Source organism: Zootoca vivipara, chromosome 1, assembly GCF_965207765.1.
Source record: "Zootoca vivipara chromosome 1, rZooViv2.hap1.1, whole genome shotgun sequence".
Taxonomy (NCBI): Eukaryota; Metazoa; Chordata; class Lepidosauria; order Squamata; family Lacertidae; genus Zootoca; species Zootoca vivipara.
Window position 1 is genome coordinate 95,655,374 of NC_142582.1, and position 16,957 is coordinate 95,672,330.

At 42.5% G+C, this 16,957-nt stretch overlaps 1 protein-coding gene across 3 annotated transcripts in view; it reads left to right on the top strand.

Annotated features, from left to right (window-relative positions):
* RASGRP1 (RAS guanyl releasing protein 1) overlaps positions 1–16,957 on the top strand; it is a 51,362-nt gene that overhangs the window by 22,664 nt on the left and 11,741 nt on the right. For all 3 annotated transcript variants that reach the window (XM_088671214.1, XM_088671217.1, XM_088671222.1), the window contains 8 exons: positions 4,524–4,629; positions 6,269–6,331; positions 7,838–7,969; positions 10,541–10,694; positions 12,564–12,737; positions 12,962–13,078; positions 13,885–14,160; positions 15,781–15,861. In XM_088671214.1, coding sequence (XP_088527340.1) covers positions 4,524–4,629; positions 6,269–6,331; positions 7,838–7,969; positions 10,541–10,694; positions 12,564–12,737; positions 12,962–13,078; positions 13,885–14,160; positions 15,781–15,861 — 1,103 coding nt within the window. The remainder of the gene's footprint in view (positions 1–4,523; positions 4,630–6,268; positions 6,332–7,837; positions 7,970–10,540; positions 10,695–12,563; positions 12,738–12,961; positions 13,079–13,884; positions 14,161–15,780; positions 15,862–16,957) is intronic.

The following is a 16,957-nucleotide window of genomic DNA, read 5'->3' on the forward strand; positions in this document are numbered from 1 at the left end:
CCAATAGGAGCAGTCCTGAACCAATTATACTGATGGCTGTTAGTATCTGGGCCCAGTTAAAGGAGCTGGTTCTTACGTTCGAAGCCCTTCCTAAGCCTGGGGTCAGTGTATCTTTGAACATCTGCTTGTATGAGTCCACTTGCCTTTTAAAATAATCTTCGAGATCTCCAAGTAACTTCCCTTCCAAGAGGTAAGAGAAGTGGAGGCAGGCTTTCTCTGTAGTTGTCCTAACTCTATGGAATGGCCCCTCCCCCGGGGGTTCAATGCTCTTTCTTCTTCCTAGTTTCTTTGGGTTTTCATAGTTTTGTTTTGTTTTTTAGAACACTGATAATTTGTTTAATGCTTTGAAGTAATTGTGTCAAGTGATGTTGTTACCCACCAAGAGTTATTATTGGAGTAATGCATGTTACATGAAAATGAGGGTAAACCTCTCTTTTTTTGCTGATTCTATTTAAGGGTTTTGTGATTTTTATGATGAATTATATTTTGGTGCTATATTGTTTTTTGGTGTGCTGCTTTGCTTTAGTATGTATGTATTCTCTACCTGGGACCTTTGGGATTGCAAACGTTCTAAACACACACACACACACACACACACACACAAATAGAATGTTATATATAAACACATGCACAACTTTGCACAACTATGCGCACACATGCATTATATAGATATATATTAATACAACTCTTTCCTCCTAGAACCATGTGCGGGTTGCTTTTCCATTTTTTCGTACCCTTTCCTTAATTATTTATTATTCTGGGGTCACCTAGCAAACCCTGTCAGCAGAAATTGGCTTGGGGATTCAGGAGAACCGTCATAACTGGGGGGGGGGGGGAGATTGTTTTGTCTGGAAAGCTGATATGCTTGCACAGGCAAACCATTCAAACATCACATGATGCTGAATTCCTGTGGGTTCCTTAGAAAAATACAGGGGAAATACAAACAGATTCCTAGTCCCCAAATACCTTTAAAGCAAAAATGAACTGGAAACAACAAAGGAAGGGAAATCCATGTTTTGATTGCCTGGCTGTAGAAAAAGAGAAACAATTTAAAGCAGCTTCTGGGGACTTTTTATTGGAGCAGTGGTTCTGGCAGAGAAGGGTTGTCATCCTTCCTTCCATACAGTTTTCCTAACCTGCTCCCCCCCCCTTTGTTTTATCCTGACCACAATCCTGTGAGGTAGGTTAGGGTCAGAGAGAGTGACTGACTCAAAGTGACTCATTGAGCTTCATGGCTGATGGGGGCCTGCTCCAGTCAAAACCAGAGCTCTCAGAGATAGTTTTAAAGAGAGAAGGATATCCCATATTATTACTATATTCAGTATTGCTTCAAAAGTATATAACTTTGTTTTGTTGCCTTTTATTCACATCTAGCAACATTTTAGAAGATGTTAGAGCATGCATTTACCTTGTTTCAGGGGAATATATTGTGTATTAAACAAGCAAAGAACTTATGTTTCTACTCAAACCAGCAAGTGTCTTAAGAATTGAATGAAATTGCAATACTGTATTTGGCCAAATGCCACAGAACCGTAGGCGGTTATCAACACTTGCAATGTAAGCTTTGGCTTCAATGTAAGTACTAAGGAAAATAGTTCACACCAGTGCGCCCTGCAGCAAAATGAGTGTTAATGTTTAGCAAGTACTTTCACTAGCATTAAAAAGTGTCATTTGTTACTTTGTTTAGATAATTGATTCAGTCTTGTTCTTGGATTTACTTCCCTGTAAGTCTGAGTGGCAATTTAGTTTAACTGAAGATCTATGTATAATCTAAGATACTCTTTTAGGAACCAAGAATTACACATCACTTGGGAAGACAGGCAAACTAATATCAATGTACTGGAAGAAGCAAAGATCACAGTGTTGAAGCAATGATTCTTCAACATCCACTTCGTTGGACTGGTCATATTGTGCAGATGCCTGATGATCGTCTTCCAAAGCAACTACTCTATTCCGAACTTAAAAATGGAAAGCGTAATGCTGGTGGTCAACAAAAGAGGTTTAAAGACTGTCTCAAGGCAAATCTTTAAAAATGTAGTATAAACACTGACAACTGGGAAACACTGGCCTGCGAGTGCTCCAGTTGGAGAACAGCCTTTACCAAAGGTGTCATGGGCTTTGAAGAAACTCGATCTCAGGACGTAAGGGAGAAACGTGCTAAGAGGAAGGCACACTTGGCAAATCCACACCGTGATCAACTCCCGCCCGGAAACCAATGTCCCCACTGTGGAAGGACGTGTGGATCCAGAATTGGCCTCTAAAGTCACTTACGGACCCATTGTTAAAACCGTGTTTATGGAAGACAATCTTACTTGGCTACGAGTGATCGCAGAAGAAGAAGAAGAAGAAGAAGAAGAAGAAGAAGAAGAAGAAGAAGAAGAGGAGGAGGAGGCCTTGCACTTGTTACTTTTCAGGTACCTCGGTTTAAGAACAGCCCTGTTTATGAACTATTCGGTATAAGAACTCTGCAAAACTCTGTAGTGTTCCAGTTAGCAAACTTTACCTCGGTCTACGAACGGAAGCCTAACAGTGGAAGGGCACTGGTGGCGGGAGGCCTCATCAGGGAAAGCGCGCTTTGGTTTAAGAATGGCTTTGGTTTAAGAATGGACTTCCGGAACGGATTAAGTTCGTAAACCCAGGTACCACTGTATAGAATCATAGAATCATAGAGTTGGAAGAGACCACAAGGGCCATCCAGTCCAACCCCCTGCCAAGCAGGAAACAGTAGTTTTAAAGAAGAGTTTTAAAGTTTTAAAGAAGAATGCAAATTCACTTGAATGGCTTCCAGGTCCCTTGAATGTGCCTGATGACACTTACCTGCTTGTAAAAAACACTATTCCTGCAATGCCACATTTCTCCAATCATACTGTGGATGGGGAACCAAGAGAGTAAACTACGGCAGCGTTTCTCAACCGCTGTTCCGCGGCGAGACGCGGCTGGTGTGCCGCGACGTGCGGCGACGAGAAGGGCGATTTGCATTGTCACGTGCCTGGCGGCCGCCAATACACAACGCTAACCCGCCAGAAAGGAAGCCGGCCGGGTCACGACGCGGGGCGAGCGCAGCTCTCAACAGCCACCACCACGGCCTCGGACGTGAGAGGCGGCCGGCGGGTGCTGCTGCTGCTGTTTGTCTCGCTCTTGCTGCTCTTGCTGGCGGCGCCTGGGGCTTGGTCGGTGCGAGGCCGCGAGCCGACAAGCAGAACAGCCTCCGGAGGGCAGCCAACAGCGTCTACGAGGGAGTGAGCGGCCTCTTTGGCGAGGAGCACGTGCGCGCCCTGCAGAAGGCGAGGCGCCTGGCAATTGGCAAGTGTTTCTTACAGTCATAATTATATAGACAGTATAGGGCGGCACAGAGTTAATTTTTTAAACTTTTTTAATGGTGGTGTGCCTCGTGATCTTTTTCATGGAACAAGTGTGCCTTGGCCCAAAAAAGGTTGAGAAACACTGAACTACGGTATCAATAAGGTCCCAAAAATGAAGAACATGGATGGAACACCTTCCTTTCTCTGGTTTTGAATACGTGTCCTGCCCAATATCTGAGCTTCGACACAGAAAGGAGGGGGGTTGGGGTTGGTGAATCACTAACCTATGAAATCCCCAGCTGGGCTCCAAGGGACAGTAGGTCTTCCACTTAAGTTCACTTCCCAGTCTTTTGAGCACTGAATCCAGCTTCCCCCCCCCCCCAATTACATAAAACTGAAATGCCACACACATCTTGTGAAATTTCCTAGAGAGAGATATCTCTGGGAAGTTTCACAATGCTTAAACCAAGTTGGAAAAGGGCACTACCGCACTGTCAGCTGGTCTTTGACTAATATGGGGCCTGAGTCATCATGATGACTACATGATGCTACATGATGTAGCCTATTTTGTGTATTGCATTTTCACAGACTTTGCTTGGTTGGTTGTAATTATTCATTGGTTGTAATTGTTGGTGGTAATTTTGTTTTATTGTATTCTGGTATCTTGTAATGCTATATACAAACTTTTGTTCATTTGCTTTTAGTTATATTTTGAATCATAGGATGACAGTGTGTTTTTGTTGTTGTTTATTTCGCCATTTCTATGGGTTTTATACCTCGTTGAGTACATTCATGTAAAAAGGTGCTCTTCTAATTAAAAAGGAAAGGAAATGGAGCCCACAGTTAGGTGCAGAAGCCTGCATCTTCTGATGACCATACAGCCCCTTGCTTAGTAAGCTAAGTTCTGTATTATATTGTATATTAGTATTTTAGTATTAGTATTTTAATTCATGTGAAGTGTTTTAATTGAGTTGATACAGCAATTGAGAAATTTTGTTGTTGAAATTTTGTTGTTGTTGTTGAAATTGAAATTTTGTTGTTGTTGAAATTTTGTTGAGAATGACAATAAAGATCTATTCTATTCTATTCTATTCTATCCCTGCCATAGAAGGGTCTATGAACAGGCCAAATTGGAACCTGGAAAATCTAGTACAGATTGTTTTGAGCTCTCTCCCCCTCCCCCATGTTCCTAATACTGGTAACACTGAATTGCTCTTTCAGATTCAGAAGGAAACGTGCTTAAGAACTACCAACTGCTGAAGGTAACACTGAGCATGCACCGGCTTATTATCTCCTCCACCGAGATGCTGCGAAAACTTATTGATCTATATCCTTTTAAACATTTGCAATTATTTCATTAATTCCTAATAGAGAAGCTATGGTATCATTTGGGGAATGGGCATTCCTAACAGCAAATTATTTAATGAACATGAAAATTATTTAATGAACAGTCTTTAGAATTTCCTTGGTCTTAGTTCCTATATACAATTTCATCACACCCACCACCCAACCCTCTGGAACCTGTTACTTAGATGTAACACAGTTTGGACTTTTTAAAAATCCACATGAAAAATTGCATTGAAATGTTTATTTTTAAGTGTAATTTATCTCAAAAAACTGGAAGGACTGCACTGGAACATTTGGGAAGAGCAAAAGCTAGTAATTCCAATCAACACAGTATTTTGGGAGGTGCATATGAGCTTGGTTTCATACTATAATTTGCAACGTTCCAGTATAAGGCACCTTCCTATGACTACAAGAATATAATCACTGGAACCTTCTTGGTTGACAACCCTTGGGTGTCACTGCTCACCTGTTAACTTCAAACCAACCAAATGAATACATAGCTAGCAAAATCAAAATTTGCAAATATAGACCATTTTAACTGAAGGATATGTAGAGATACTAGCTGATTTTATCTACATATTGACCTGGTTTATGCATCACTTTAAACTATAGTTACACGAAACTGTGCTTTAACTTTGAATGTACAGCATACTGATGAAATCATGGGTGCTTTGCTCCTCCCCTGTTGCTGCTGAATTGCCACAAATTAAGTTATTATCTGGCTTAACATTGAATCCACAGCCAAGCTTATGGTTTGTTTCTCTCCAAACAAACCATAAACTGTAAACAAAGGTTTGGTTTAAAGTAATATGTGGATGAGGCCATTAGTATCTTTTATTCTTTTACTAAAGTATTGGTTGCTCTCAGGGCCGTCTTCAGTGTATCGGGCGCTGTGGCGCAATGATCCCTCCGGCGCCCCTCACGCTCCGCCGGGCAGGGCCAGGCGCAGAGGGCAACCGGAGGGTGCAGCGTGACAGGCAGGGATGCTGCCAGCTGTGCTCCGCCTCCGCCTCCGCCTACTCGGCTGAAGCGGCAGAGCGGTGCTGCAGTCCAGGGAGACCTAGCTGCCGCCTCGACAGAAGGTTTGCCTACAGAGCATTGTGGGGCAGCGCCTGCCCACACTCCTTCAAGTCCCAACAAGCACAGACAGCGCTTCCCCACAATGCTCTGCGGCACCTCATTTGCATGCAAATGCTCGCTGTGACTTGAAGGAGTGTGGGCGGAAGGTAGCCTTATTCCTCTTCCCTGCCACCCCTTGACGGAGGCAGCTCCGCCGCTGCTGCTGCTGCCTCGCTTCAGCCACCGCTGTTGGGAAAGGAGTGAAGCGGGTGAGGCGGAGGCGCGGGCGGCTCTGTGTACCTCCTTGATGCGCCCCCTGCTGGGCGGGCGTCCTGGAGCACCTCTCCAGTCAGCCCAATGGGAAGGACGGCCCTGGTTGCTCTGCTCTTTTTTTAAAAAAAAAAAACCTGTTAGCATTTTTATGTAACAAAATTTTATTACTACAACGTTCTGTTACTGTTTAAACAATTTAGCTGCAATATTAGCATTTTCAGATGGGGTTTTATGAACTTCCTTCTTTTCTATAGGCTTTTGACATATTTTCCTTAGCAATTTATTACATATCTGGATGCTTTGGAAAATAATTCTTCTTTGCTTTGCTATAAAATATGTTACCTTGTAAGGTAAGAACACTTTTCTTTTTTTAACAGATGGTCTATTAAATGAAACTTGTGATGAAAAATATTTTGTTACTATTGATCAAGTGTTTTGTTTTTTTAAAAGAAGGAAGGAGGGAAGTATTTGCTGAGGTCATACCTTATGATCATTTTTAGGGCAATAAAAGCAGACATTTATTGTGCAGTTGTTTATCAGTTGTGACAGATCAAGGCATGGGTATGCATCTACGTAGGTAAATTGCAGCCTTAGGGCCACAGGTGAATCTTAGCTTATTTTGGTCCTAAATGTGGTCTGGGAAGAGACAATAAATACAGTCATACCTCGGTTTAAGTACGCCTCAGTTTGAGTATTTTCAGTTTAAGTACTCCGCGGACCTGTCTGGAACAGATTAATCCACTTTCCATTACTTTCAATGGGAAAGTTCGCTACAGGTTAAGTATGCTTCCGGAACCAATTGTGTTTGTAAACCGAGGTACCACTGTATTTATAGTGCTGGTGATGACATCTTTGGTGACAAGATGTCACCAAAGATGCAGCATTTACAAACTCATAATTTGTAAAATGTTTTTATTCATTTGCATCCTAATATCCATGGACAGATTTTCACTCTTGCAATATAGCTTTGCCAGTTTCCTACACTGAACTAAAATCCTGAGGGCCAGGGAACATTTGGGAATAACATTGTGGGGGTAGGGATTGCTGTGTTAGGAAGGGTGGGTGAAAATTAACAACCCCCATTCTAAGGGCCCAAGGAGACGTGATATTATTAGCAAACTAGGCAATTTTGGGCCGGGGGGGGGGGGCTGTTCTAGGTTGGGAAAATAGTGAAGACAAAGGGTTAAAGCTCCCTTCTCAAAGCTCCCAAACTAGATTGTCCATCCCCCCCTTTAAGTTTTAAGATTATGAGTTCTATGAAGACTATGCAATCCTCCGGCACTGAACCAAACGTGGGATATTGATAATGAGGCACAAGAAGTAATGGGAATGGCAGCCAAAATATATAACAGCAATGGGAAACTTCAACCCTTAGATTGACAAAGTATATGTAAATGTGAGTCATGACAGTAAATCATTGTGCCTTAGAAAATCAAGTTCAGAAACCAACTTAAAGCCAGGCAGAAACAGTAGCCACAGCACTTTCAAATTCAACATTATATGTAGGTGGAAAATTGCCCAGGAAATGCTGCACAGTCATAAATTTAATTTCAAAAAAGTATATTTCTCAAAAGTGACATAATTTCTTAGAATCAAGTAGGAATCTTATCTAATGAATAAAGAGGAGGGGATGATTGTTAGGAGTACAGCCTACAGCAAACCAAATGTAAGCCAGAAGTCAAGAAGGAGTTTGAAGATCAAATTTGCTAAATGTATAAAATATATTTTAAACATAGCAGGAAGCGGAAGATGGTTGGTTAGGTGATAAAATGGATAAAGCTAATGGTTTATTGGGTTTGTGTCTACTAATGGCGTACAAAGTTATAAATACAACTTAATTTTGTTGTTGTCAACAGGTATTGGATAAGAGAATTCTGGGTCATGTTCAAAACAGATTCCAATCTTACAAACGCCATGGAGGAATTTCAAGAATTGGTGAGAGTTAATGGTGAGGAGTTGCACTGTCGCCTAATTGACACATCTCAAATGTGAGTGTCAAGGTCCAGGAAAAATAATGTGTGCTATCTAGTTATGAATAGGAATGTTTCCTCTTTCTGTTTAATTCCTCAGGAACAGTTTCTATGTACAGTATGTGGCATGGTTACTGCTTGAATCACGAATACATATCATTGTAGAGTTAGAAGGGAACCCAAAGGTCATCTAGTCCAACCCCCCTACAATGCAGGGATCTCAGCTAAAGCACCCATGACAGATGGCCATCCAACCTCTGCTTTAAAAACCTCCAAGAAGGAGAATCGCTAATGTTCTCTCTGGCATTTTTTTGAGTCCTTTTAGTATGAATAGGAAGGACTTGGCATCTAGTCTTTTTTTTTTTCAAAAGTTCATTGTTTTACATTTTTGTAAGTTGCAGTTTTTACTTGGGTTTTGTATTTGTGTGTGCACCTTGGCCAAAAGGCAGCTCAGGAATCAACTTCAACAGTAATAATGACCGGGTATAAATTGCCATCGACAGGGACTCATTTCACACAAATGGTGTCCCCGTGTTGTGATTCAAACATGACCACACTGTAGATTGCACATACAAGTTGGGCCTTTAGAAAAATGTTTAGGTCCAGATTCAACTAAACAGTTGTACTCTTTAGATAGCACAAATGGGGCTTTTTCCTGCATGCCCCGCGTTTCTTGGGGAAGGTGCTAAAAATGGCCTCCCCCCCCCCAAAGCAGTATCTTTTCTTTGCAGAATAATTCCCCTTATAGAAAAATAACTTCAAGCAATAGTCACATACTTGTCCACACAGCTCCTGTCCTTGTTGTGTCTTTGCTTGATTTACTGCTGGGTATTTTATCTGGTTAACTATAAATACTGGAGAGAAATACTCTTACCTGAAGTTCATTTCCTGCAGTTCTCTCCTTGAAAGAAAAACACCTTGCATGTAATATTACTTTCTGCTAATTCGGTTAAGCAGTGACACCTGATTAAGCAGAAGGATATTGAAATTATTTAATCTCTTGGCTGTGAAAATTATAATAGATTTGTTGCATACTCGTATCCATTAGAATTCATGTTTTCACCGAGGACACAAATTGCAGTTTGTTCTTTTAGTTATAATTGGAACAGAATGCAACTGTGGGGCAGCCAGTTCTAAAAAACCTTTTGTCACTGGTTCTGAAAACACTGCTAGGCCCAATTCATGGTGTTAGTACTAGCATATAAAACCCTAAATGGCTTAGGACCCAAGTACCTAAAAGAACCTCATCCACAATATTAACCACCTAAGACCTTATGATTGACAGGTGGGGGCTTGTTGGTGCTGTCACCACCAGGGACTGCCTGGTTGGCATTGACTCATCATGGCCTTTTCAGTGGTTTCACCCTGTTCATTGAGTGCCCTCAGGGCCATCTTAAGCCCATCCAGTGCCGTGGTGCAAAGGTCCCTCCGGCGCCCCCTCCCTCCGGCACCGACCCCTCTCCTCCTCAGCCGGGGCGTGGGCATCTCCCGCCACCTCCCTGGCCTGGAGGCCGCGTGGCCCAGCGGCTGCCATCTCTTGCCTGAGGGAGCTGCAGGAGCGGCAGTGGCGGAGCGGCTCCAGATCTGCCCCCGTCCCTGAATGGGGCAAAGTTGCACTGGCCCCTTCGGCCTGGAGTCATCAAGGGGGGCGAGGGACAGAGTGTGGGCTCAGCCGCGAGATCCAGTTTCCCTCGCCGCCTGGGTGCTCTGCTGGCATGTGCAGATGAAGAAGGGGCTATTTGTGGGTTTAACCTTTCCCCTCTCACCTGCCCCGTTGCCATGGCAACCCGCTCCCCACTGCTGCCGCGACGTCCATCACAAGAACACCACGCCCCTCCATCGAGCAGCCACCAATCCGCGTGAAGCGGGCGGGCGGGCGGGCCCAGCCAGTTGCCAAGACAACGAGGTTGGCCTCCTGCAGTCGGCGGCTGCTTCTTTTCCTCTGCGTCCTCGCCATGCTGTGCCTCTCTCGGAGCTGTCACCATTCGCGGAGGGCTTAGTGGCTCTTTGCGCCCTGCCAGTGCCCCTGAGAGGCTGGCGCCCTGGCGCAACGAGCCACTAGCCTCTATGGGAAAGACGCCTCTGAATGCCCTTGTTCATGAGGTGGTTCTGTCTCCCTCATCATTAGCTTTCAGGAGGAATTTAAGAACATTTCTATTTTCAGTACTCAATTTGATGGTTGAAGTACACTGTTCCTGGAAACCCTGAAATCGCTGGTTGAGAGAAAGTTTTAAACTGTTTTTATAACAGTTTTTAGACATCTGAGGGCAGCCCCGTGTAGGGAAGTTTTTAATGTTTGATGTTTTGTTATGTTTTTATATCTGTTGGAAGCCAGCCAGAGTGGCTGGGGCAACTCAGTCAGATGGATGAGGCAAAAATGATAAAATTATTATCATGATTATTATGTTTTTTAAGCCATTATTGTCAGTATGATTATTATTGTGTTTTTTGCCATGTTCTCCTTTGAGAGGGTTATAAATTGAATGAATGAATGAATGTGTGATTTTGTTTGGAAAGGAATATGCTAATATATTCTACTGCAGAAGATAAATTACCACTTTTGGTTTTCCTTTCTCTTTCTTTTTAAAGAAATGCTCGAGAGTGGTCCAGAAAGATCACACAGCGGATAAAATCTAACAGCAGTAAGAAACGAAAAGTGTCGCTACTCTTTGATCACTTGGAACCAGAGGAATTGTCAGACCACCTCACTTACCTTGAATTCAAATCCTTCCGGCGGATATCAGTGAGCAGATGGATTTTTATAAGTTGATAACTCAAATGATTTTTTTAACAGGGTGTATGTGTAGTTCAGGGGTAGGAAACCTTCAGCCAAATACAAATCCCCCAGGACTCTCCCCAGGTCCTGTCAGTCACTGGTCATGCTCTTTGCCCTCCTTGAGTACTGAAATGCAGCCTTGAATGGTGATAATTCTTCTCACTTCCTCGGTTTGGGGGGGGGTATGTGCAAACCTCGGGCATTAGTATGGCTGGAATGCAAAAATAAGAGTCACATCCATTCCTCATCCATTTTTGCCTCTGGCTGTTTGGGAATGTGGCCCCTGAGCTGATAAAGTTCCCCCACTCCTGGTCTAGATGGTTTGGCTTTAAAATAGATGGATGGTCTAGTAGGCTTTGGAGACATTTCCTTCCCATTGGATAGAAAGGTACAAAAAGCAGATATCTCAAATACTGTTAATAGGTCATAATGGATTGCATCCAATGATGGCATTTCACTAGCAGATGTTGTTTATGCTCATACAAGGCAAGTTACCCAGTTTTTGCCAAGCTGCTTACCTACTATAGTCCTTTGCACCATATTTCATCCTGTTATGTAAGGTCCCCACAATCTTCAGATTCAGTTTTTCATCAGGTGTAGGATCAGCTGCAGTGAATCTTGACTTGCGGAAGTGCTTTTCACTAGTGTAAAGCCACTACTGGATGCAACCCATTAAACCTGGCAGTCCTATTCTGTTGGGCTAAACTTGTGCATGATTTGTTTTGCATCACAAACAGGTTGTTGATAAATATCAGTTCTTTATTTTTTTCACCCTGTTGCTTGAAAATGCATAACCATATTGCTCCAAAACTGTGGAATGTGAACCCCCTCAAAAAAAAAACAAAAAAAACCCCCCTAACATACTCCTCCTGTCTCCTGAATAACATTGCTCAGATTCTCAGATGTAAGTTTAGCAGTTAGGGGAATAAACTGTAAAAGCTCTCACTTAGTCATGTGTCAGTACTTTTTATTTTAAGCTCTGGGTTCATGACTCCTCTCATGTGCTAAGTTAAAATCTAACAGCCTTGGAAGCTAGAGTCACGTCTCTGTGTATCCCTGACACACAGACACAGACACACTTATATAATGCTTAATATTTTGCCATTAAACTGTTAATGATTATTGGTTACAAGAAGCGTAAGGATAATGTATTTCCTGGTTGTAGAATAGGAGTTTGCCCTTTAGTTGTCTGAGAACAAATTGATAAGCTTCTGCAGAAAGGAATTACTTTCACTTGTTTTCCAGAACAATCTCTTGGTGTGGTTTTAATTAATTAATTAAAATAAATTAATCAATTAAACAAATTAAATAATAATAGTAACAACTCTCATCTGTCTACATATTTGACTGTAATCCAAACCCAGTGATGGTTATATGCAAGCAGATTAATATAGGATTGGTGAAAAATTAAGTAGGATGGTCTTTATTTCGGGTTAGCCAATCCATAACACCTTTTTGTCAGGTTCTGTCTGTCAATGGTTCTGACTCTACCCACAGCCCCTGATAGATTTACCTGTGAGGGAATGTGACTGAAAAAAGGTTGCCCACCCCTGGCATATAGTTCACTCCGTGGTCTGCTTAGAAATAATGTATGGAGCAGCTTGCCATGTGGATAACTTTGCTCACAGGGAGAATTTCTATGCAGCTATTAAAAATGTCCGGTTTGGGGATGGAGATGCTCAAAATGAAGCAGGACATCTACACATTTGGTATCACATAGCCTTTGAAGACTTTAGAGGTCTGTCTCACTGCAAAAACAGGGGGGTGTAAGGAATACAGTACCTAATAGAAGCAGAATTAATGTTAATTTTGCTCCACCACCCTTTTTTGTTTAAGCTTCCAGATTATCAGAACTACATCATGAATGGGTGTGTGAAGGACAATCCAACCATGGAACGCTCAATTGCTCTTTGTAACGGTATCTCCCAGTGGGTGCAGCTAATGGTACTCAATAGGCCGACACCGCAGCTTCGAGCAGAAGTATTCATCAAATTCATTCATGTGGCCCAGGTCAGCTGTAAATTATTTTGAGTTTTTTGAAGTATTTTTCCCCCTGCACCTTTGTAGAATAATTTGGGTCAGATTGTGGGTCAGATTACGGATACTGACATTGAATTAAATTGTTGTGTTAAATGTGGGGGGGGGCAATCAAATCTCATTGAGGTCAGGTCTCTCTCTGTATACATCTGCCAGAATCAAAAACTGAATACTGACTGTTCCTATTTTTTACACAGAAACTTCATCAGTTGCAGAATTTTAATACATTAATGGCTGTGATAGGTGGCCTTTGCCATAGTTCCATCTCTAGACTTAAAGAAACAAGTTCTCACGTGCCTCATGATATTCATAAGGTTTGTTGAACTCTTCCCTCTGTTCCATGTCTTTATTTTGCAATATTTGTATACTGCTTTTCAGCCATAAGAATTGTAAAAGTGATTGACAATAATGAAATCAGATTTGCTAACAGGCTATATTCCTCTCACAATTATGGGTCCCTCTCACAATAAATATATTCATTTATTATTTATGCCACCAAAATGGAAATATTGCTCAATTAATAGAGTTTGTTGAGTTTTTGCCACTGTAGCTAAAGCCTGATTTTTAAAAAGAGAAGTTGTCTATAATGTGCTATAAGACTGCACAACACTCATTCAGATGTAACACTAAACCATAGTTGAGCATCATGAGAAACAATTTCAGAAAGCCTCAGACTTTTGAGCTCCCCTCCCTTCTCCTCCAGTGGGATTGCGAGAAGGAGTTTGGAATCCTTCACTTACGTTTTTAGATTAAGCGTAGTTTACTGTGTTTCTGAAAATGGACAGTGGCAAGTTGAAACAAGCAAGTTTCAGTTTAACTCACGGTATTTAAGATTAACCACAGTTTAGGATTAGGATGCTATGCTAGCTAAACTGCAATTAATCTAAAACAGACATATAAGATTCTAATGTCACCCACTGTCATCCACACTAGATAAGGGAAGGAGAGTGCGGGGTGGGGTGGGGTGGTCATGAATCCTAAGCCATGGTTTGAAATGCAGCCAGTATATTTACATTGAATTTAACGGCAAGTATGTGAAATTCATCTGCTGATGATGTGGTTCTAAAGTGCCCCTAATGGTGAGCATAGTGAATTAGTGCTTTTCTTTGTTTCTCTTTAGGTGTTTAATGAAATGACAGAACTGCTATCATCTTGTAGGAACTATGATAATTATCGACGCGCTTACAGCGAGTGCAGTAACTTTAAGATCCCTATCCTTGGAGTACATCTAAAAGACTTGATCTCCCTTTATGAGGCCATGCCAGATTACCTGGAAGACAAAAAAGTTAATATACATAAATTGTATTCTTTGTATAATCATGTCAATGAACTGATACAACTGCAAGAGGTAGGCCCTCCCCTGGAAGCTAACAAGGATCTTGTTCATCTACTCACAGTAAGTCTCCGTCTTTACAGATCGTATTTTAAATGTCTTTTACTTTCCCCCAACTTGTGGAATTATTTAAATGTCAGAAAACTTTGACTGTTAAACCAGGCTGAGCAATTCTAAGGTAGGCAGGGTATTTGTTCCCTGTAGGTCTTTGCTCATGTTGTTGTTGTTGGCACCTGTCTGTCTTGGGATACAATGGCGGAATGCGCTTTTGGGGGTGAAGTCATACTGCTGGAAGGTTGCAGTGCTTGCGGTGGCTGTAGAGACTGATACGGGAGAGATGTTTTGCTGCAGTTGGGTGCAACAAAATGCATCCAGGTGTGCTGCTGCAGATTTCCTCTCCCAGTGGTCATTTCCCCTTTGGATACATGACCTGACTGTCTGTCTCCAGCCACTGCAGTCATCTGCAAGGGACTCCTTACATGGCAGGGTTACTTTTGCTAGCCTTCGTGTCACAGATGCATCCATCTTTGTAATGCCCAGTTGGTCTGGTGCCTGAAGACATCTCCTTGGAGATTCTGCCACCTTCCCTTCTGTGGACATGACAAAGCTAGCGTAGACATCACTGAGACAGGAGTGCGAACGTGCTGGGAATGTTGGCCTGGGAGAGCACATCTTTGTTTGAGACCCGGTCCTGCCGTGTGATACCCAAAAGTTTCCTGACACAGTGCTTTATAGGTCTTTGCTCTGCAATACAATGACATATCAATAGGCAGATAGGCCTTGCGATTTTAGGAAAACCACCAAGTGTGTTCCTACTTGCTTTCCTGAGGGCTGGTGAGTCCACTTCCTTGAGATCATTCACTAACATAATGCTGCTAATTTACGGTGCTTCATTATGGCCCTTTCAGATACTGTACTGTCGTGGTTCAGTTGCGATGTGAAACTACATCACTTATCTAGGGTGTCCTACACCTATAAGAAGTTCTAGAATAGATACACAGTTGCCTTCTTAGATTGCCAGGCTCCATGTAAGTTTCCATGCCAGTGGCCTACTTCTTGAGAGTGGAGGGTGAATGGTAGGTGTCTCGTGGGTGCATCCCACACACTGCAGCTCACCTGTGTGGGAGTGAATATATCAGCATGGTCTCATGGAGCTCTAAACTCATGGAAAGCTTATTTGCGTGTATCAACTCTGCAACACTAAGATTAGAATTGGCTCTAAGAATTGAAGCTCTAAGATGCTTCACCCCACATGCCACTGCTATCACAAGTTGTTCTCTCATGGACTTTGGTCCACAAAACATTTGCTTCCCATTACATTTTAGCAAAATAACTTGACACATCCAAAAAGGAAAGATCTGTGATCTTTCACAATATAAGTGTAAAGGCACCTTAAGTGAAAGCTGCCAACTTGAAGTATAAATTGCTTCTGTATTGTTGGAAATGGGATTTTAAATTCCATTGTTGATCCTCTTTCTTTTAAAAGGTACTTCTAATACTTTCCATTAAAAATTCAAAATCAAAACAATAGTATTTTTTTTAAAAAAAACACAACACCATAATCTTATACCATTTCAGTATGCATTATAAAATGCTTCAGTTACACTTCTTTTAAAAAGACAAGCTCTTGCCAGAAAAGCTGCAGCAACTTGGAGAGTAAACTGTTCCTGTGTTTGTTTTCAGCTGTCCCTTGATCTTTACTACACGGAAGATGAAATCTATGAACTTTCATATGCACGAGAGCCAAAAAGTCACCGGGCTGCAGTAAGAATCCTAGCAATTCAGTTATAGTTTCCATGCATTAAACCTGCATGTTGGTACTTAACAGTGCTATTTTTACTAGATTAGTTTGGGTTTATAGGCTGCTTTTCTGCAAAGAAATTGTGCTTTGAATTACTTGGAGCCATAGCTTTTCAGCTCTGTAATATTTCAGTGAATAATGCCATAGCATTAGGGTTTGGGCTGGGTGTTCATCAGTATGCAGATGACACCCAGCTCTACCTCTCTTTTAAATCAGAACCAGTGAAGGCGGTGAATGTCCTCTGTGAGTGCCTGGAGGCAGTCGGAGGATGGATGGTGGCTACAGATTGAGGTTGAATCCTGACAAGACAGAAGTACTGTTTGTGGGGGGACAGGAGGCGGGCGGGTGTGGAGGACTCCCTGGTCCTGAATGGGGTAACTGTCTCCCTGAAGGACCAGGTGCGCAGCCTGGGAGTCATTTTGTACTCACAGCTGTCCATGGAGGCGCAGGTTAATTCTGTGTCCAGGGCAGCTGTCTACCAGCTCCATCTGGTACGCAGGCTGAGACCCTACCTGCCCGCAGACTGTCCCGCCAGAGTGGTGCATACTCTAGTTACAGGTATCTCCCGCTTGGACTACTGCAATGTGCACTATGTGGGGCTACCTTTGAAGGTGACTCAGAAACTGCAATTAATTCAGAATGTGGCAGCTAGACTGGTGACTGGGAGAGGCCACCAGGATCACATAACACCGGTCCTGAGAGACCTCCCAGTATGTTTCCGAGCACAATTCAAAGTGTTGGTGCTGACCTTTAAAGTCCTAAATGGCCTTGGTCCTGTATACCTGAAGGAGCGTCTCCAACCCCATCATTCAGCCTGGAAACTGAGATCCAGTGCCGAGGGCCTTCTGGCAGTTCCCTCATTGCGAGAAGTGAGGTTACAGGGAACCAGGCAGAGGGCCTTCTCAGTAGTGGCACCCGCCCTGTGGAACACCTCCCATCAGATGTCAAGGAAATAAGCAGCTATCCTATTTTTAAAAGACATCTGAAGGCAGCCCTGTTTAGGGAAGTTTTTAATATTTAATGCTGTATTGTTTTTAACACTTGATTGGGAGCTGCCCA